The sequence below is a fragment of the Ovis aries genome, chromosome 13, assembly GCF_016772045.2.
Source record: "Ovis aries strain OAR_USU_Benz2616 breed Rambouillet chromosome 13, ARS-UI_Ramb_v3.0, whole genome shotgun sequence".
NCBI lineage: Eukaryota > Metazoa > Chordata > Mammalia > Artiodactyla > Bovidae > Ovis > Ovis aries.
This window is the reverse complement of record NC_056066.1, coordinates 59,228,798-59,249,961: the sequence shown is the minus strand read 5'-3', so window position 1 is coordinate 59,249,961 and position 21,164 is coordinate 59,228,798. Positions and strand designations below refer to the sequence as shown.

Sequence of the window (21,164 nt, the reverse complement as noted above, 5' to 3'; positions counted from 1 at the left end):
CAGAGAGATGTTATGGGGAGGGAGGTGGGAGGGGGGTTCATGTTTGGGAACGCATGTAAGAATTAAAGATATTAAAATTTAAAAAAATAAAAAAATAAAACAAAAACATCATTTCTTCAAAAAATAAAAAAATAAAAAAAAATAAAAAGACATCAACAGATGTGAACACAGCTTTCTAGAGCCTAGAGGAAGCTTCTCCCTATGAGGGCGATGTCAGCACCCCTCTGCACAAGCTGTGCCCTTGGAATTCATTTACACAATCATCTGGCCCTGAGGACCGGGCAGGGTTTGCCATTCCTGATCCTGGAATAAGTTCTGAGCCGGTGTATCACAAAGCCCCATCCCAGCCATGACTGCTATCTCTGTCAGGAATCACTGGAATTATATACCAAACCCTGGGGTCACATTTCACTTCTCAGGAACATCTCCTTTCAGTCCATCCTATCTCCCTCCCCCCAATAAATATCCCACTTCCTACTATGAGAATCAGTGAGGGAAGGAGCTGTGTAAGGAGGAAGGAGATGACTCTTCAGCAGATGGAAGACCCAGGAAAGAGCAGCTTTGGAGCCAGTGGACTTGGGTTCTCCTCAAAGCTCAAGGATCCCCATTCATATAGTCTCTCTAAGCCTGTTTCTCTTCTGTAAAACCGTACCTGCTATGTTTGCATACTTCTCCTTGAAAAGTAATTATGTTAAATGATCCAAACATTTTGCATAAATATGAACCCGTTTTTAGTGTAACAGAAAGTTAGCCCCCACCAAAAAAAGAAACAGAAGTAATAACAACCCAGAAAAGCACTCAGAGAAATGAGTGGTTAAGGTCATTTTCCTGCTCAGCTGTGAGTTTACATCATGCTCCCTACAACAACAACAATTCAAGACTCCGGTGCAGAAGTGATTTGCTGAAAGATCCGGAGACCCAAGGCCCCAGGGGGCTGTTTTAGGACCTTGAATTTAAAAACTGCAACTTGCCCCAAACCTCAGAAACACCCGCAGTGCTTGCCGCGCCCCAAGGCCCCAGGGGGCTGTTTTAGGACCTTGAATTTAAAAACTGCAACTTGCCCCAAACCTCAGAAACACCCGCAGTGCTTGCCGCGCCTCAGTTGGCCTTGGGAGAGCCTGCAGTGCCACCTGCTGGCCAAGAACGCCAGGGACAGGGTTATCCGCCTTGTGCAGAGCAGGGTTACTGAGCTAAGTCCGGGACAAGATCTGCACCCTAAGGGACCTGCAAGCATCACTCAGAGGTAAGCCAGCAAAGCCGGGGTCCCCTAACACTCACTTCAGAGACCCAGCTCTGCAGCCTCTGCCCCTTCAGAGCCCCCTAACACCTTCTCCTTAACCTCTCTAACCCTCAGTTCCCTCACTTGCAAAATGGAAATGATGTCGATCCCTGGAGGTGGCTGTTAGGGGCCAGCCTAACAGACCCAGAAGAAACCCTCAAAGCCTAGCAGCAGAGTGTGCAACAAGAAGCAGCTATTGATGTTAGGCCTGAATTTCCACTGAATCAAATAATGGAACAGGAATAACCAATAGTGCCCCCCGCCCCCATCCACCAGGAGTGAGATACCCAGGAATTACCATCGGTCAGGCTCCAAGACACTTAGATGTACTGAACATTTTTAAACCTCATTCCCATAAAGGCACTTTAAAGGTGGTGCTAGCAGTAAAGAACCTTCCCGCCAATGCAAGAGACATGAGACGTGGGCTTGATACCTGGGTCAGAAGATACCCTGGAGGAGAGTATGGCAACCCACTCTAGTATTCTTGCCTAGAGAATCCCATGAACAGAGGAGGCTGGCAGGCTATAAGTCCACAGGGTCCATAGGCAAAGAGTCAGACATGATGGAAGCAAATTAGCATGCATGTATGCATTTCCATAAAGTCAGTAACATTTCACAGATAAGGAAAGCTCAGGGAGGTTAAGTAACTTGGTCGAGGACAGCTAGAAGCAAGTAGCAGGACAAAAAATTCAAAAGCCAGCAGCTTGTATCTAGAAGTAAGGCAAATTTTCTTCCTGGATGGATATTGGCAGGTCAGATCTCCCTCATCCCCCATCTTTTTTCCTGGATAATCTATTTAAAAAGGGAAACTAAGAGAATCAAAGAGTTGGATACGACTTAGCCACTGAACAACCACAACAGAGCAAATCAAATAGTTTTGTTTTCCCCCAAAGATCCTTCTCCACACTTTTACTGCCCAACAAGCTCCTCAGCTGCAGGGCCTGCGCTCGGCTCTGGGGCTTAAAAGCGTAGAGTTCCGGGGTGCGGTCCGAAACTGACCCATGTGAACTGGGCCAGGTGAGGCCTCAGAAAGAGGCATACCCTCCAGATGAGTGAGTGGAGCTTCCAAATGCAGGAAAATTATGCATGAGGCTTGTAAGATGTAACAAGCTGTTCTCCGCCCCGCGCCCAAGAATCTTAAAGGTTTATGCAGAGGCTTTAGAGGGGTTCAGTCATCCAGACAGCCTGGGACAACACATTGTTCTCAAGGGTACCTCCTTGAAATTGTTCCCACTGCCATACGGTGGGCAGGAGGTACTTTTCCAGGACAGAGGAGGAGCCTCCAACTCTCAGAGCTTAGTTCCAGATTCCAACGGAGGTCAGAGCCTCTCCTCCTGGCCCCACCTCCAGGCTTCCCACTTCCCACATCTCCCAAGTCCGCCCACTCAGCCACCCCAGGCGCCCCCTCCTTCCCATTTGCCTCCTCCACCTGCACCTTCCTGCTCCACAGTTTAACATGGTTATCAGATTGTGTCGCTCCCTTCACTGAAGATGAAGACCCTTCAATGCTTACCCACCCCAGCTAGAATAAAATCGGCTCATCTGCGCAGCACCCCACCCCACCCCCATCCCCTGCAACTTTTTCCAGGCCCCTTCAAGCCCCTCACTCCTTGCAGTCCCAACCACTCAGGCCTCCTGAGTTTCCCGTCCCCAGTCCACCATTCACATTGCTCTCTTCCTCCTTGGGACCTGCACCCAGCCCTCCCTTGACTTGATGCCTTCTCCCCAGAAGCTCTGTGTCTGCTCCTTGGCACCTTTCAGATGTCCAATACCTCCTTCTTCCAGAAGCCACACCCCTTGCCCACCACAGATTCATGATGCTGGCTTCCACTGGAGACCTGTTCTCTGTCCATCAGCCCCACCCAACTCTAAGCCCCCTAAATGTAGGGACCATTTCCAAGCCATTTACCTGCATAATCTGGCAAAGGAGCGGGCAGAAAAATATTTGAGGAAGGGAGGGAAGGAATGAGATGACAGAAACAGCCTTCGTGGGTGATCAATCAGTGATTATTAATGTAATTTGTAATGGTAACAGCTGACACCAGGATGGGCCTGCTCTGAGCTCTGCACTGTTCAAACTTCACATGTCAATGCATTTAATCCTCACATTGCGTCCTCAGTATATTATTCCCATCTTACACATGCAGGAACTGAGGCTCAGGTTAGGTTGCCCAGTGTCTTCAGGAAGCAAGCAGTGTGCCTTGACCATGAACCTGGGCTTCCCTCCAGAATTAATGCTCTCAGCCCCCACAAAGGGGGCCCCAGATGTCCATCTCATGAGGAAAAGGACACCCCCCTTTGCAGGGAATACAAGGCAGATACTTAAAGATGGATTTTTGTGTTTACTGACATGGACATATCCTTGATGGGACAGTGGGTGAAAAAAGCAAATGAAGAGCGTGAGAAATGGTATATTTCCTGCCAAACTGGTGAATAAGAGATGTTACAATCGTCAGCAATTACAACCACCACCAATGGTGAGCTAGTGAGCCCTGAGGGAGCTCAGAAATGAAAAAATACCTGCCATCTAGCACCATCAGATTGCAGCCACTCCCCACATTGAGCCCTGAGGAAATGCAGGATGTGAAAACACAGGATGCTGGCCCCAGAAAGTGGAGGTGCATATCAAAGGAATGAGTTCAGTGAGCCCGGTCTCTTCCATCTTCCCATACAAAGAAAAGTGCCCAACTCTTTGAGATAATCTGGTTTTCTTTAACAATAATCTTTTCACATTCAGACTATCTGCCCTTTGATGCAAAACTTCAGTATAACCTGGCTCTTCCCCTTGCCTCCTTGAAGCAATTCTCTCAAGATTACTTGAGATGCTGCCTTCCAAGCTTGAAGTCCAAAAAATTCCTGACAAATGAAACATAGCTCTCAACTTTTAGGTTGTGAATATTTTTTAAGTCAACAAACACATGTTATAATCCCATTTTTTTAAAAAAACATCAAACAAAACAACCACCAGATGTGATTGTTCATACATAGTAAGGTGGTTGAAAGGACACTCAAACCTGGCCACTGCAGGGAGGGCATCCCCATTGTCTTGCTCCAGGCTCTGGGCACATGGAATTCTTTGAGACCTAGCAAGGCTGTCTTATCCAATCACAGCGCCCGACTCCCCAGCCCCTTACTTGACTGACACCGTAGGGCTCACTTATTTGTTTAATGCCTGTCTCGGTAAAGACATTAAACAATTAAGAATAAATTGAAAAAAGTTGATTTTCCCTGGTGCAAAAGAAAAAAAGATGAGAGCCTTCTCATCACCACTCTCCTTTTCTTAGAGCAATTAACTCTTCCTCTGCCCCTTGGAGTTGTATGCAAATGTCTTAAAGGCAAACTAAGCCACTTGCCAGTTTTTATGACCCAGGAAAATAAATGTTAGTTAAGAGTCTGAGAGCTGTCTCCTCGAAATGTGAACATCAAGGAAGACAGCAGCCTATCTCCTAGTCTAGGTGGGGGTTTAATTTCAGTGGCCAGCTCTCTGTTATCATTACAGGTCTGTCATAGAGATGGGAGAAGTGTCCATTCCTTTGGATAGACAATTAGCAAGGACAAACGACCTCCCAGTTACCAGTGGATTTGGGGTGAGCTATGTGTGACAAATGGTGCCGTCAAGTCCTCTTACCTGAGAACTAGTTATTTTTTGTCTTCAGATGAAGCATAGATTCAGCTGCATAAAAGGAGGAACTTCCCATCTTGCAGTCTCTAGTGAATTGCCTGCGATCTGCAGCACATTTTATTATACTCTATCTATTCTAGAATAACTTGATGTTTATTCAATAATAAAACTCTTTTGTTTTTCTTATCCTTTTGTGGAAAGATTTTCTGGGTCGGCAGATTTTGTCTTGAATTCCTCCCACCACTCTTCCCTGCCTGGCATCTCTTCTCTGGTGGAACATAAGCTCCATGGGGCCTTGTCTTCCTACTTCACTGCTGTGTGCCCAGCACTTAGGAGGTGCTCAAAATGTGTTTATTGAATGAATAAATGATGTTGCTGGCTGTGTCCTTTGAGCTTTATCTTTTACAAAGAGCGAATGTTACCCATTACAATAACTAATGTATTCTTAATTATTAATTAATAATAAAGTATTCTTGCCTGGAAAATCCCATGGACAGAGGAGCCTGGTAGGCTACAGTCCATGGGGTCGCAAAGAGTCAGACATGACTGAGCGACTTCATTTTCACTTTCTTTTCTTTACAATAATTAAAGCAAAAACAAACAATGGAGCCTTTAAAGACTCCATAGTTGCCCGTAGAACAGACAGCAGCTGGTTTGCTTTACGGATACTGATTTTATTTCCTGTTAATCCCCATGCTTCTCAGACATGAGTCAGTAATTTTTAAATCGTTCTTTCTAAGTACTTCAGATGTTCTTATTAGCAACCCTCCAGACATGGAACAAACAAAAAGGGATCTTCATGCATCATGGTTCCAACTAATTCAGACCGTTCCCGAGTACTGAGAAGTGATCATTTCTATCTTAAAGGCAGTAGAGGGGAGATTCCTAGAAAACCAGCAAGTTCATCCTCTACAAGCTATCGCTTTTCTCAGTGGTGGTTTTATAAGTCACATCTGTCTCCCTAGGTGGCCTCATTGGACTGGACAGCTCAGGTCCCACACCCTGTGCCCCCCACACACACTCAAAGCCTTTAGTCGTGTCCAGCCTGCACCATTCATCCTCTTCTCAGAATGAATGAATGAAGAGAAACAATAATAATAATGATGATGGCCACTGTGCTTACCACGATCAGCTTTCAGGAAGGCACTGTGCCAAGCACGCAACTACATGAAATTTCTCTTCTTCACAGCAGCTGTGTGATGTGGTTGCTATTATTATCCCCATCTTACAGATAAGAAAACTGAGGTTCTGAGATGCTGAGTGATTTAACCAGTTACATGGTCAGTGCACCGTAAAGCGGGGGACACCCCTGTCAGGCAGTCTGACCCCAAGGCCCCAGCTCTTGGCCCCAAACCATAAAATGCTATTTGTTTCAAAACAGATTTCTGGAGGCTAGAGGTCTGAGATCAGGATGGCAGTATGGTCAAGTTCTGCTGAGAATTCTCTTCCTGGCTTGTGGACTGCTTTCTTGTTCTGCCCTCTTGCTGCAGAAAGACTGGGCCAGTGGTGGCCCTTCCACTTCCTATAAGGGCACGAATACCATTACATGGACCGAACCCTTACGACCTAACCTAACTGTATTTACCTTCCAAAGGCCCCATCTTCAAACAACATTGTATTGAGGGTTAGTGATTTAACATATGAATTTGGGGAAAGACCCCTTCAGTCTATAACATTTCTCACCAAGACACTGGATTAAATAAGTCATGGAGTATCTATAGACAGAATGTTCTACAGCTTTTAAATAATATTCCACAATTATGGTTCCAACAGGAAAGACATTAGTGAGAGACTAAGTGAAAAAGTCATATTATGATGTATATATTCAGCATGACCCAATTTTGACTAGTACAAGGGGCAAGGATCTCAAATCCATCCCCTGACCATTAAGATTCATGCAAACTACAGTAGAGAGAGACAGGCATCTTTATTAGAAGGAGAGAGCTGGGTAGATAAAAAAAGAAAGACATGCCAGCCACATTTCCTTGTCCTGAGTCTTTACTGTGCCAGACTCAGTTCTGCAAGTACTGAAATATATTATCTCCTTTAACCTTCGCAGTAACCCTTTGAGATAGGTGTTATTACTCCCACTTCTTACAAGTGAGAAAACCACCAGCTTAGACAGTTGGAATCACCTAACAGAGATTCTAAACCAGGCCTGCACCGCATCCAAGTTATGATGCTAACCACCAGCTCATGAAACAACAAAGTCTTATTTTCACTCTATTGCCGCTGCTGGCACATGGCAGGTGTTCAGAATAATGAATGCTGATTGGAAATGAACAGAGAGGAGGCATGAAGCCATACGTGGGAATGGGGAGTTTGGTTTGCTTTGGAAAATGGGACTGAAGCAGGAGGTGGAGAATGGTGGAGGGAAACAAGTAGGTGGGCTGCAGCCATCAGTTAAGACCCAGGCTTCCCCTGAGAGGTAGGAGGCAAGGGTGTGTGCCAAGAGGGAAGACATCAGGGCAGGAGGGAGGACCCCAGGTGGGCACAAAATGTTTAGAATAGGCACTGCAGAATCTGACAGAGAAAGAGAACCGGAATAAATACACAGGTACAATCAGAATATGTAATTGGAGAAAACGAGGCAATTTGTCCCAAATACTGTCCACTTTTTATTTTAACACAGTCTGTCTGCCAGATCTACCTTCCCGCATTCCTACAGAAATGAGCCACAGTGAGTAACTCTGAGGCCCTGTACCCCCAGGCAGATTCCCCTGGAAACTGGGGCAGAGTAATTCCTCCATCAGAAGGGAAAAATCCTTTCTTCTTCCTCCAGCATCCCAGCTCCCTTTCTGTTTCAACCCCCTCACATACACACTGACTTGTTCCCCTTACCCCTGGTACACGTGCACTTCCCATGTGACACTCACCACCACACACGGGCACACAGCCCCATACACTTTCTGGAATTACCATTCACCCATACTATCCCCCTAGCCATCCTCTTCTACCTCCCTGCCAATAGAACCCCAACTGTGTTCAGGAGGACAGTGTGCCTGCTCTGATCTAAGCCAAGTCTCTTTCTTTGCAGGATCCTCATATTCCAGCCTCCCCTGCAGCTAACAGTATCATGTGACTCAGTTCTACCCAATGAGACAAGGTGGGGGCAGGTTAGGGGGCAGTCTGGAGGTACTGAATTTGGGCGCATGAATTCCCATACCTTTGTTGTGCACCTTCTGGTCAGCATGGCTATAATTTCTCTTTGCAGCTAGGTTTCTAGGTACTTATTTCTTTCTGCCAACTGGATGCACTCATAAAATATTTTGAAGGCAGAGGCATCCTCCTGTGGCTTGGGTTGTTTGCTGCTGGTTAACAAGTTGGCAGAGATGTGGGGTTTTCTGCAGCAGAATCCAGGTGTCCAGTTGCCAGCCCACAAGTGTGGACAGTTAATGAGGACAGAAGCTGCAGCCTGACCCTGCCTTCTGGTATCCAGTGGCCTGTTTTGTGGAAGGCAGCTGCAGTGGCAGCTTTCTGATCCTGGGGTCACTGTCTCTGGCAGTGTGCTCCAAAATTCATTCTTTTCTCTAGCTTGCCCTGACACTCACCTTCCTGCTTTTGACTGAAGGGCCACTCCCCTTGCCCACCGGTGTTGCTCTAACCAGTCTTTCCTGGGAGCCCGGCCTAAGGTCTTTTCCTCCAGCTTTTCCAGTGGTTTTCCAAGCAACAATTCTCCACGCTATTTCCCGCCGCCCCCCACACCCCCGAACCCTACTTAAAAATAGCAAAGATCTAGAAACACTTTGGATCCTTAGTTTCAACCAAAAGTGCTACCAGGGGTCAGGCATGAGAAGAGGATGAGGATAAGAGGCCTCGGGGAAGGCTTCGTTTCTGTAAGCCTCAGTTTCTTCTGCAGAATGGAAACCAAAGATTAGTATCTTTATTGCAGTTAATAGTCTAATACTATTGTAGATTGCAGTTCCTAAAGATGGTCACGACAATATTTCCCACTCCACAAGCCCTGCCACCCGTGACCTTGCCACTTCCCATCAAGTCGGAGGAATCTAACCCCTTCACTCTTGAATCTGGGCTGGGCTGGGCTGGCCTCCGACTCGCTCGAAACCAACATGATGAGTCAGGGTCCTTGGGGTGGAATTAACCCGGTGTCACACAAAGCTCGCGTCTCCAGCCCTCGCATTGGGCGCTGGGTTCCAGCTCCGGCCCCGCCCACTCCGCGCGCGGCTCCAGCTCCGCCCTCGCCGCTCTGGCTGCGGCGGGGGGCGGGGCCTAGGACGGGGCAAGACTCTGGCCCCGCCCCGCCCCGCCGCTCCGGGCTCGGGCTCCCGCGGGCCCCGCCCACCGCGCTGCTCCCCCTGCGGTCTGCTGCTAGGGCGGCAGCGCCCGGCTCTGCCTACCATGGCCGGGCTGCTGGCGTTGCTGAGCCCCGTGGGTCGGGTGGGCGCCCGGGTTCGGTGCCGCGCCACCTGGCTCCTGGGCGCCGCCGCCCCCTGTGTCCCGCCGCCGGTGTTCCTGCCGCTGCTCGGGCCCGGGCCGGACGCCCAGCTGCTGCGCGCCGCCCGCGGGAACTACCAGGGCCGCCAGGTAAGCCTCCCCACCCCCACACGGATCCCCGGGCGCCCGGATCGCTGGTCCACCTGCGCAGGAGAGCTTTACACGCGCAGCTGCTGAGACCGAGCACCTTCAGGTCCCAGATCCTAAGTCTCTTAAAGCCAAGGAAGCGATCTCCCAGTTGACAACCAGGGAAACTGAGGCTCGGGGGGGGGGGGGGCGTGGCGAATGGCCAAGGTCACAGCCTCCAGGGGATCCTAGGTGCCCAAAGCTGGGCCTGCACTGTGGTGGCGGCAGAGAGTATTGGAGGTGGGGCTGGACTTGGTATCGACGTTGTCATTCGGCGCTTAGAGTTGTTCCCTTTGAAGTCACGCTGGGGCCCCTCGCTGGGCTGAGGAGGAAGTCTCCGTGGGTGCTGCTGTCTCTTAACACCACCACCACCATCTGCCCCCGCACCTCCCCCCCCCCCACCCCCACCCCCAGTACTTGCTGCCACTCCCTTTTAATCTAACTGCGAGAGCAGGCCTCCCAGTCAGACTGCGGGCGAGACTGGCGCCTGAAACGCAGGGTTACTTCTTTGTGTATATCTTCACTTGCCTTCTGTGCATGGTAAGTGAAAACTGGTTTTCATTCAGAATGCAAATACAGACTGCTCCTTTCTGTAAATATGTTTCAGTTTGATTTTGAAGTGGGTCTCCTTAAAGAAAACAGGTGGTGAGCAATGCCTTCTGGAGATGCAGAACTCAGTTGGAAGGAGCAGTGCCTGGAGCTTTGCCGCTCTGGTCCAAACTGCCTATGTCCACTTACCAGGGTTGCTGTCTCACCCTGTCCTCAAGGTCTCTGAGGCCTGGTTGCTGACCTTTCAGGGGGCTAAAAATAACACCTTCCCAACAATAGTTTGGGGGCCATTCCATGAACTGATGCAGGCCTGAGCATGGTGTCACTGGGAGCCAGTGCTTCTTGAATGTTCCATAGGCCTTTGACCCATGACCTTACCATGCCTCCACCACAGATGGAGAAACTTCTTCTCTGCCTTGTGCTGTGCCATCTGACAGGCAGTAGATCTTGTCTTTGCCTCCTGAGCCCAGCTTGGGAATCCTCACATGTCTAGCACCCTCCGCATACACCCAGCTGTCTCCTGGTGATTCTCCATACATCAGCCTAGCTGTCCCTTCCTCCTGGAAGCCTTCCCTGACCACCAGTGATGCCTTGGATGCCTCCACTGGCCTCTCCTCAGCCTCATGGGAGTACATCTTCTATGCTCTCCTCATATGGAATGTCCTTCTGATTTGCTTGTCTGTCTTGTTAGCCTGGCACTGGCAGGTGTGTGTGGGTGTGGGTGTGGGTGTGTGTGTCTGCGTCTGTGTGTGTGTCTGTGTCTGTGTTTGTGTGTGTTTGCTGCCCTCCCTCCACCAACCCCAGCCACCACTGCTGTATTTATTAAAGTAAGGAGGCTGTATGAGAAGAGTCAAGAAGTTTTGAGGAATGAGCCAAAAATCTTGCTTAAAAGGTCAGATTGTTAAGGGTGACACCTATTTTCATTCATGCAGTAAATAATATTAATGATAAACACTATATTGTATTTCCTTTGTAACAGTCACTGTTCTGAGTACTTTGAAAATATCAATTCATGTAATTCTCACAACAACCCTGAGACATAAGCAATACTATTATCTTCACGTAAGCCCAAAGAGGTTGAGTAACTCTCTGAGAAACACAGAGATTACCTGTCAGAACTGGGATCCAAACCAGTCTGGTTCCAAAGCTTTTGCTCTTAACAACTGTTCTTATTTGTGAGTGTCTGCTCTGGCTTGGCACTGCTTTGACTCACTGAAAGGCAGCATGTGAGGGAGAATTGGGAGATGAGGAGAACGCTGGGGCTCAGAGAGCCAAGCTATCCGCAAGTATATGAAAGCACTTTTATCTAAAAACAGACACCAGGGGAGGTACGAAGTTATCTCAACCAGGGCATCTGCAACCAGGGCAGCAACTAAGAATATATCACAGGTTTTTAAGGTGATATCTCACCAAGAAATGAATGTTTGAAAGATTCCTATTCCTTGCAGGTCAACTCTTCATAAATTCCTTTTATTTTAACCTGTTTCAGGCTTAGGAAGAAAAATAGATGACTCACAATGATTAAAGAGATTTTCAAAATAAAAGGAAGAAAATTGTCCATGTTAAAAAAAAAACAACAAACAACTAACTCTAGAAAGTTAAAAACTAACCTTGGCACCGGCTAACAGGAAATTGTCCATGTGTCTGAATATTTCGTCCCTCCCGTTGTCTGGCAATAGATACTTGTTATTCTGTAGCTGGATGTCTGGCTGCCTTTTTATTTTTCTTTTTTAGCCAAAAGGCCATTTGCCAAAATTGAGGTTGCACAGAAGAGGGAGGAGGGGAGAGAGAGTGGCAGCTCCGCCCCGTCCTGTTAGTGGACAGATGGGGCGGAATGAGGTTCTGTCAGGCCAAGTGTCGGGGTGGGAGTGAAAAGGGCTTCCACCCATCGTCATCTGCCGCAGGACATGGTTTGGCTCTGGGAGCCATCCTATCAGCGCCCAGCAGCCCTCCCATCTGGGGCACTTCCTCCGCAGCCAAAAGGCGGGTGGGGACCTGTTTATCAGAAAGAGCCTGAGCTCCCAGCGGCCATTCCGGCTGGTGGGCGTCAGAGAACTGGGAGCGTGGATGCTTGCCCAACAAGGGAGGCTGAGGACAGTTTTCCTTCTCCCCTCCAGAGTCCTGAAGTTCTGAAACAGGCTCTTCCTCTAGGAATGTTCAACTCTTGGGGGACAAGACGGGGAGTCTGTAGTGCAGAACCCAGTCTGGGCACTGCCAGCCAGCTCACAGCTTCACCCCAAAGCCCTGGTCTCCTATCTGTCAAAGTGGAAATGACAGAGGTACCCGTATCATGAGGTCATGAGTGTTTTTATAAAACCTTTAAAGTGCTAAGCTTGGTGGCTGGCTCAACAGAAGTGCCCTCTCCTCAGGATACTCATGGTTTTCCTGCTGCTTGCTAAGTCACTTCAAAACCTTTCAAAACATGATAGACTTTCCTGTCTATCAGAATCAGTCTCTGGGACCCCATAAACGGATACTGGCTCAGCGATAAAGAATCTGCCTGCAATGGAGGAGACATAGGAAACATGGATTTGATACCTAGGTCAAGATCTCCTGGAGAAGGAAATGACAACCCGCTCCAGTATTCTTGCCTGGAGAAACCCATGGACAGAGAAGCCTGGCGGGCTACAGTCCAGGGAGTCGCAAAAGTCAGACATAACTGAGCAACTAAACCACCCACCACCACCGCTTTTTTTAAGTGTTTGTTTTCATAAGTCTGAAAATACCCCGGAGAAGTCAAAGCTAAAGGCTGTGAGAAAATACACTTCATCCTCACCTTTAAAGCCTTAACACTTAATTCCCAGGGACAGAACAGCCTTTAATGGTACTGAAATTTAATTCCAGGATGAAAGCTTCCAGGTGTTTGGAGGGGGCACGGGTGTGTGTGTTTTTTCAGTCCTAACTGCAGTTTGGGAACAAAAGAGATGCTCTTTCAATTGGGAGGTAATGAAAAGACTCTTAACTCATGAATCTGAGTTTTGTACCAGCTTTTGGGAGAAGAGGGGCAAATGAGTAGCTGTTGCGTATAATTATAAATCAAGGATGACTCTGGGCAAATTTTGTTTTCTTTTGGCTGCATAACGTGAAGGATCTTAGTTCCCTGACCAGGGATTAAGCCCTCCCCCTCAGCAGTGAAAGCAAGGTGTCCTAACCCCTGGGCCACTACAGAAGTCCCAATTCTGAGCAGGTTTCAATCCAAGACTGAATTCCATCCCCTCATTGCCATGCCCTGGTCTCCCATGTTCTCCCAGTGAAGAACATGGCTGTTCACTGAGCCTTCCTCTGGGGACAATACGATGGTCTGCTTTTGTACCTTACCTTCCACAAACGTGCAGCACGTATACTTTATCATTCCAGCAGCTGACCCAGAGCCAGGCCCTCCTGTCCTTCATGAAGCCATGAAGAGCCTGCCCCAGAGGTTACCAGGCACAACAGTGCTCCCAGACACAGCAGACATTCTTTCTAGGGCAAAACTGTGCTATGGCTCCTAGCTTAGCCCGCAGGGTAAATTTTAGAATCCATACTTTGTATTTCAGTTGAATCAAATTCTACTTCATAAAAAGGAATGAAGTTGGATACCTGCTACAATGTGGATGACCTTTGAAAACATGATGATAAGTGGAAAAAGCTGCGGTAGTCTGTTAAGGCTGCTATAACAAAAATACCATAGACTGGGCGGCTTAAGGGCTTCCCAGGTGGTGCTAGTGGTAAAGAACCCACCTGCCAGTGGAGGAGACATAAGAAATACAGGTTTGATCCCTGGGTTGGGAAGATCCCCTGAAGGAGGACATGGCAACCCACTCCAATATTCTTGCCTGGCGAATCCCATTGACAATGGAACCTGGCAGGTTACAGACCACAGGGTCGCAAAGAATCAGACACGACTGAAATGACTGATCATGCAAGCACAGGTGGCTTAAACAGCAAACATTCATTTCTTACAGCCCAGGAGGCTGTAAGTCCAAGGTCAAGACACTGACAGATTCAGTGTCTGAGGGTCCGCTTCCTGGTTCATTGTCAGATGTCTTCTGTCCTCTTGGCGTGTCCTCACATGTTAGAAAGGACAAGGTAGCCCTCTGGTGTCTCTTTTATAAGAGCCCTGATTGCATTCATGAGGGCTTCACTCTCATGACCTAGTCACCTTCCGCCTCCAAATACCATCAGGGTGAGTGTAGTGAGTGAAAGTCGCTCAGTCGTGTCCAATTCTCTGCGACCCTGTAGACTATACAGTCCGTGGAATTCTCCAGGCCAGAATACTGGAGTGGGTAGCCTTTCCCTTCTCCAGGGGATCTTCCCAGCCCAGGGATCGAACCCAGGTCTCCCCACATTGCAGGCGGATTCAGGGTGGGGATTCGGTTTCATTGTATGAATTTCGGGGAGGGGAGATGAGTTCCACAAACATTCAGTCTGTAGCGGAAGCCAGTCACAAAAGGCCCCCTGTTGCATGACCCTATTTGTAATAAAAACATTCAGAATGGGCAAATCCATAGACAGAAAGGAGCTTGGTGTCTCCGTGCCCTCCTGGCAAGATGGGGGAGAGGGGAATGGGAAGTAACTGCAGATCGAGTGGCGAAAGTCTTCCCGAATTAGACCCTGGTGATGACTGCACAATGGCAGACACACGTGAACCATGCAACCGTATACTTTAAACGTTAAGGTAGACTTAACGGTTTGTAATTTCTATGTGGGCAAAACCATTTCCAAAGTGGATGGGCCCCTCCCTGGGGAGGAAGAGGAAATGCACATGGGATGTTAGATGATGAAGTCAGGATGGAAGGAAACGCACAGGAACCACAGGGTGAGGGGCTTTTGGTTTTAAAGAGAGCAGTCCAGGAGGGCCTCCCTGTGGTGGTGCTGGATAAAGATCTGGAGGCAGCACTATGAGGCCCTCTGGGGAAAAACTTCCTGGCAGATGGACCAGCAGATGCCAGGGCCTGTTGGGCCTGGCCTATCCTTAAAGCAGCAAGGAAGCTGGGCGGCTGGAATGGGAAGCAGGAAGGAAAAGGGTGGGGAGGGGGGTTGGAGGTGGTGTCTGGAGGGCCAGGGGGGCTAGTGCACAGACTACTTTAGCTTCCAGGAGGCCTCTGAGTAGGGGCGGTGCTGTAATCCCACCTTGGATTTCACAGGCTTGTCTCTGGCCACTCTGTTGAGGAGTCAAAGGTGGGATTGGGGGACAGCTAGGAGGAAGCCATCACAGTCACCCAGGAAAGAGGTGAGGAGCTTGGGCCAGGGTGATAGGAGTGTTGGGTGGGGAGGGGAGGGGCGTTGAGTTTGGACCTGGTGGGGTTGGCTGATGGCTGGTTGTGGGAGTCAGTGACTCGGGTTTCAGACAGAGCATCTGGGAGGATGAGGTTTGCCGAAACAGGGACAGCTGTGACCTGGAGAGGAGCGTGTGGGTGGGAGTGGGTCAGGAGCTCATCCAGACGTGCTGTGGATGTGTGACTATGGACGTCACAGCCAAGGCAGATGCGCCAGCTCAGAGTTCAGGGAGACGCGCATCTGGGTCACCACCCGCGGTGGGGTGTCAGCAGGGCCCAGCTAATGTCATGCGGGGGTTTGGACCAGTGCCCTCCCTTGGTGGACACACGGGGTGACTAGAGAGGAAATCCAGTGGCCACCTATGCCTCCAGAGCAGGGCGGGGCTGGGAGGACCGCTGCCTCTTTCGGTTTGGAGACTGCTGCTCTGGCTATCTGGGTATCATTTAATTTCATTCCTGGGGTCTCCATGATGTATGTCATTGTCCCTACCCCCCAACCCCTGCCTTGCCAGCTTTTGAGGTATGCCTGTGCCCCCGCATGTTCTAAAAATATAAGGAAATAGCCTCCGCTTCAAAGTCTATAACCGGAGCTGGCTGACCCAGATCCTGTCCTTGAGATCTCTGTGAGGTCTGTCATGAGAGCTGAAGCAATCCTTTGATGAAAAATCACTCTCCACATGGAGGAGTTTTGTCTTTTTAATCCAATATTGTTGTTTTTGTTTCTCTCAAACATTCCAGGCCTTGTAGATGCTCAATAAATGTTAATGGAGCACCCTACACAGTAGATAATTTCTCTGCAAACCCCCAATGCTGCATTTATGGCCTGGGAACTAGCTCTCCCCCTGTATCTGTTCAGATCTCAGGGATAAATCTTGATTCCAAAAGTAAATATATTACAGCTTCTGCTCCCATTTATTTCACACCCACTCTTGTAGAGTCTAGCCTGGTTGTCATGTGCATAAGACAACACCCATTTGTTTTCTTACAGTCAAGGAGGTCAGAAGCCCATGAGGTCTCATGGGGCTAACCTCAGTGCATTAGCAGGGCTGGGTCCTTCCAACTGCTCTGGTGGTGGTGGTTTAGTTGTGTCTGACTCTTGTGACTCCCATGGACTCTATGTAGCCCACCAGGCTCCTTTCTGTCTATGAGATTTTCCGGGCAAGAATATTGGAGTGGGTTGCCATTTCCTTCTCCAGAGTATCTTCCTAGTAGCTCAGACGGTAAAGCGTCTGCCTACAATGAGGGAGACCCAGGTTTGATCCCTGGGTCGGAAAGATCCCCTGGAGAAGGAAATGGCAACCCAATCCAGTATTCTTGCCTGGAAAAATCCCATGGACCGAGGAGCCTGGTAAGCTAGAGTCGATGGGGTCGCAAAAAGTCGGACACGACTAAGCGACTTTACTTTCTGCATTGCAGGCAGATTCTTTACTATGAGTCACCAGGAAAGCCATTTCCTGTCTTTTCCAGCTTCTAGAGGTGCCTGAATCCCTTGGCTTGCCCCTTTCCTCCATCTTCAGAGGGAGTAGCACCAGCCTCTGCAAATCTGACTCTGCTTCTGTCCTCATGTCAGCTTCTCTGACCCTGCTGTCTCCCTCCCTTCACTTGCAAGGACCCTTGTGATCACACTGGTCTCACTCAGAAGATCCAGGATGATTTGCCCATCTTAGGATCCTTAACTGAATCCTACCTGCAAAACCCTTTTGTCACATAGGGTAACATATTCACAGGTTCCAGGGCCTAGGAACTAGACATCTTTGGGGCCATCGTTTTGCCCATCACATGTGGTAGCCAGCCCTTCAGTGCACTCAGTGGCATAGCAGGCATTAGCCTCATCTCTCATTGGATGAGAGAGAGCAGAACATCACGTGATTGTGGAGGTGGTAATGTGGTGATGACCACTCACATCCTTGCTCCTGCCCTCAAGTGTCTCCCTTTCTTTGGTTTGTGTGCAGGACCCCAGCAAAATCACTGTGACCACAGGCAGCAATATCAGGGGCACAGAGGAGAAAAAGCTAAGCAAGTCGCAGCAGCTGAAAAAGATTTTTCAAGAATATGGTGCCGTGGCAGTGTCACTGCACATTGGAATCTCATTAATCTCCTTGGGAATGTTTTACATGGTTATTTCAAGGTAAGATGGGGACAGTAATAGGTATTTGTTTTTTGCTATCATGTAAGAGTCTTTGGGAATAAGAACTTTCTGCCTAAGACTTAGTATTCATCTAGCTACTTTTATTTACATTTTTAAAAAAATACTGTAAATCTCATAGCCAAATTGAGTGCTTAACTTAGTCCCTTGCTGTAGTAATTATCTTTTGTGTTTCTATGTTTGTCTGTCTGTCTCTCTCCCCTCCAGTGGTGTGGACATGTCAGCTGTCCTGCTTAAACTCGGCTTTAAAGAGTCACTGGTCCAGTCGAAAATGGCGGCCGGCACAAGCACCTTTGTGGTGGCCTACGCCATCCACAAGCTGTTCGCACCTGTGAGGATCAGTATTACCTTAGTTTCTGTGCCCTTGATTGTCAGATACTTTCGGAAAGTGGGAATTTTTAAACCTCCAGCAGCAAAGCCTTGATGAACTCTTCAACTGTGGGCCTGAAAACCTATTTCTTTTAAATGACACATGCTAGATTGGTTTTAGGATGTAGGTTTTGTGGTGGGTGGGTAGCAGGGGCTAATTGTTGCATTCTCATGAATAGGATTTACTTTTGCCAGCAAAAATTCAGGGTTTCACATCATTGTAGTTTTTCCGCTTTAAAGTTTGGGTAATGCTATTCATCACAGGGCTTGTCTGCCTCCTCTAAAAATGTCAGCAGAACACCGCCAATGAGTTGTCATCTCAGACAAAACTGTCAGCCAGGAAATGTTCCTTCAGAAGACCATTGGTGAGGGTCTGCCTGCAACAGCCTCAGGGGTTCATCTTTGCTCAAATTCTTAAAGGGTAGTGATTCATTAAGCTGATTTTTAAAATTCCCCTTCCTCCCATACTTGTCAGGCTGCCTGCAGGTTAATATGCAATATTGTGCAAAACAGAGTCCAGTGCTACAATTAATGAAGCAGAATTGAGGACTTCCCAATGTGTAATCAGGATCTATATTAGCATCAATACTCTGACATTCATTACACTTGTTTGGGCAAAAAGAACAAACAAGTATTTCTGGTATGTCTCATTGATTCCCAAACATCTTCAAATCTGGACGTGCAGAACCTGCCTCAGCTGGTTTTTCACAAATTTCATTAAAGTAGGTCAGAATCATTTGTCTCCTTAGGTAAAAAATGGAAACTTTGTCCAATAGTAATGGCATCAGTTGGCTCCACTGCATGTATATGGAAAGCTGAGACAATCTTGGCCTAACTCACTCTGTCTCAGACTTCAGACATTCCAGAATCGCTGTCGCAATGTTTACACTGAGTTGCTACTTCTATTTTTTAATTGAGTTAAAATTATGTGTGTAAAAAAAGATTTTCTATCACTCTCTAAAAAAGGAAAGTTACTAGCAGTTGCTGTAAATAAGAGGCAACTACAAAATATATAATACAGTAATAATACAAGCCAGGGAGGGATGGAGCCAGTTTATCAGATAAAGAGGGTATGACCTGAGACCCCACATTCCCTGTTAGGCACATTTAAGAATAGAAATCGAAGCACACACACTCAAATTGAGACTTCCTCTGCGGAATAGTCAGAAGCAGGCAACAGAGAAGGAATGTCTCCTGGTAGGCTTCAGCGTCATTGACAGCCGCCCTGCCCCGGGCCAGGTTCCTGCAGGGCACCCGCTCCACACCCGGGAACCCCACTGTGACCCGTCTGCCTTTCTGCCATGGACGAAGGGTTGTGTTTCTCTTTCTGGCTCCCAGGTTTACTTTTTATTTTAGTTTTTTGGTTTGATTAACTCCACTTGTGACAATCAGAAAACTAAAGCAACTGTAAACTGATCGTCCTGGTTTTACTGAGCTCTGTTGACATTTTCCTAGTCAGACCTTAGTAATCCATGTCAATCAGTTATTTCAGTTAGCTTTTAAAAGTATCTTCGTGGGACAGATTCTCCACTTGCAAGATCTTTAAAGTGCATTGGCTATTTTCTCCCCTTTTAAAGCAGTTAGCCCGTTGCCAAAAAGTTTTAGCCGTTTAAAGTTGGAACTGTCTTTCTGGGGTCTAATTCCAAGGACCATGGACACAGCAGAACAAGATGAAGACACCAGGGCTAGGTAATTCCTTGTGAGGGCAGGACCAGCACTTCTGTGTTGCTGTCCCTATGGGAACAGTTAGCTTTGGGCTCCTAACCACCTTCCACACCGGCCTCCCAACCCATTCACATCCTGAGTAATGCCTATGCAAAAAAGCCCACAGGGATTCCTCCAAGTTTAAGGGCTTAAATCTCAAACTTTGATTCTGTGTTTGGAGAAATGAGAGTGGACTGAAAGGGCAAGCAATAAATTATCATACCAAATAGCCATAGCGTTCGCTTCTAAGCCCCAACGCCACTCCACTCCTGTGCCAGCGGTCAAAACAGAACAGAGTGACTAGAGAGGAGAGAAAGTCAAAGGATCAGGGAACTAGAGCATTATGTGAACTCACCAGCAAGACGTACAGATCGCTTGTATTTATCTTGTTTTTATGGAACTAGGGGAATAGAACTGATGATCTATTTTAGAAATGTAAGCCATTGTTCACATCTAATTTTTTAATCTGACAAAATGAGCAGCTTAAGTTCCATGAAACAAATAAACATCTTTGTAAAGCTTGTGAAGAACCTGTTATTCCTCTTGTGGTAAGCCATCACTGCTGCCAGTGACAAACCAGCCCTGCGTGTGACTAGTTTGCTAATGTGGCCCCGTTGCAGTGAGCTCTTTTCTGGGCCTGTGTTGGAGTGTCTGGGGGAAATGTGGCTTAGCTAATGGCCCTGGTGGGGTTAGTCATGTCCTGGTGACCACAGCTGGCGTAGATGGATGAACTACTACTTTGGGATATAAAGCTCAAGACTGTGGGAACTGGAAGTTCCTTTGTCCTAAGGCGATTGGACACTGCGGTTTTACCCACTTGTTTTGGTGTTTCCGTGACGACTTCGCCAACTCTGCCGTGGAAGTGTATAGCACTTCTTTCTGTGTGGACATTTCTGATCTCTGGTACCTCTTGCGTTGAAAGTTGGCCGTGAAAACTTATTTCCTCTCCTCATTCTCAGTAAGTTCAACACTTCCACCTTTGTCTTCATCATGGTCAAGTTCACCATCTTGGTTGATACACACGTGTTGGCAGCTAGAAATATGTAATTTTACATGATAGGAGCACATGGAACCTGAGACCAAAAAGGGAGAGACCAGCTCCTCATGGCACCTCATTTCTAAGCCAAGACTCAACAGCTGGTGAAAAGAATTAGCTGTGGACTGCAAGCAGACTCATCTGTGGATTTGGCTTTCAAGTTGACACAGATGCCACAGCTCTAGGGTGTCCCATGGGGACCAGGTGACCAGGGTAAGGGAAGCCCCGGCCAGCTGTACCGAGGGGGCAGCAGTGTCCACTTGTATGAACCGCTTTGAACACTGGCAGCACGCAGACTCTGGTTCAGCTGGGGAGGGAGTCTGGCTGGGTGAACACTTTGACCACATAATCAAGACCGAGGGCCAAACTGGGAAAGTCAGGTTCCCAGGAGCTGGCTCACCCGACACGTGGAGCTCCTCACCATGCTGTCAAGAACGTGGTCAGAGCCCAGAAGTGGGTGGGTGTGGACATGGATGGTTGACCCCTCCCCTCTGTCCAGCCAGACCACCTGCAGCTCTAGTGAACACCCAGCAGCCCCCAGCTTTTGCTGACTGGGCAGGTGACTCCTCAGGATGAGGACTCCAGCAGGCTGTGGTCATGCACAACGGTGAACGTCCACT

The 21,164-nt window shown here is 48.1% G+C and overlaps 1 protein-coding gene across 1 annotated transcript; it reads left to right on the top strand.

Annotated features, from left to right (window-relative positions):
• The first annotated feature begins 9,205 nt into the window (after positions 1 to 9,205).
• On the top strand, positions 9,206 to 20,029 carry FAM210B (family with sequence similarity 210 member B). Its single transcript, XM_015099798.4, has 3 exons — positions 9,206 to 9,446; positions 17,242 to 17,417; positions 17,643 to 20,029. The coding sequence occupies exons 1-3, from the start codon at positions 9,261 to 9,263 to the stop codon at positions 17,857 to 17,859; spliced, it is 579 nt and encodes a 192-aa protein (XP_014955284.2). The 5' UTR covers positions 9,206 to 9,260; the 3' UTR covers positions 17,860 to 20,029.
• Positions 20,030 to 21,164: the final 1,135 nt, after the last annotated feature.

What these genes read in the sequence shown, in the direction of transcription:
- FAM210B (XM_015099798.4), top strand. Translation starts at nt 9,261, where the DNA reads ATGGCCGGGCTGCTGGCGTTGCTGAGCCCCGTGGGTCGGGTGGGCGCC. An exon ending in GGAACTACCAGGGCCGCCAG is followed by an intron (nt 9,447 to 17,241) that starts GTAAGCCTCCCC and finishes GTTTGTGTGCAG; the next exon opens with GACCCCAGCAAAATCACTGT. An exon ending in TTTTACATGGTTATTTCAAG is followed by an intron (nt 17,418 to 17,642) that starts GTAAGATGGGGA and finishes TCTCCCCTCCAG; the next exon opens with TGGTGTGGACATGTCAGCTG.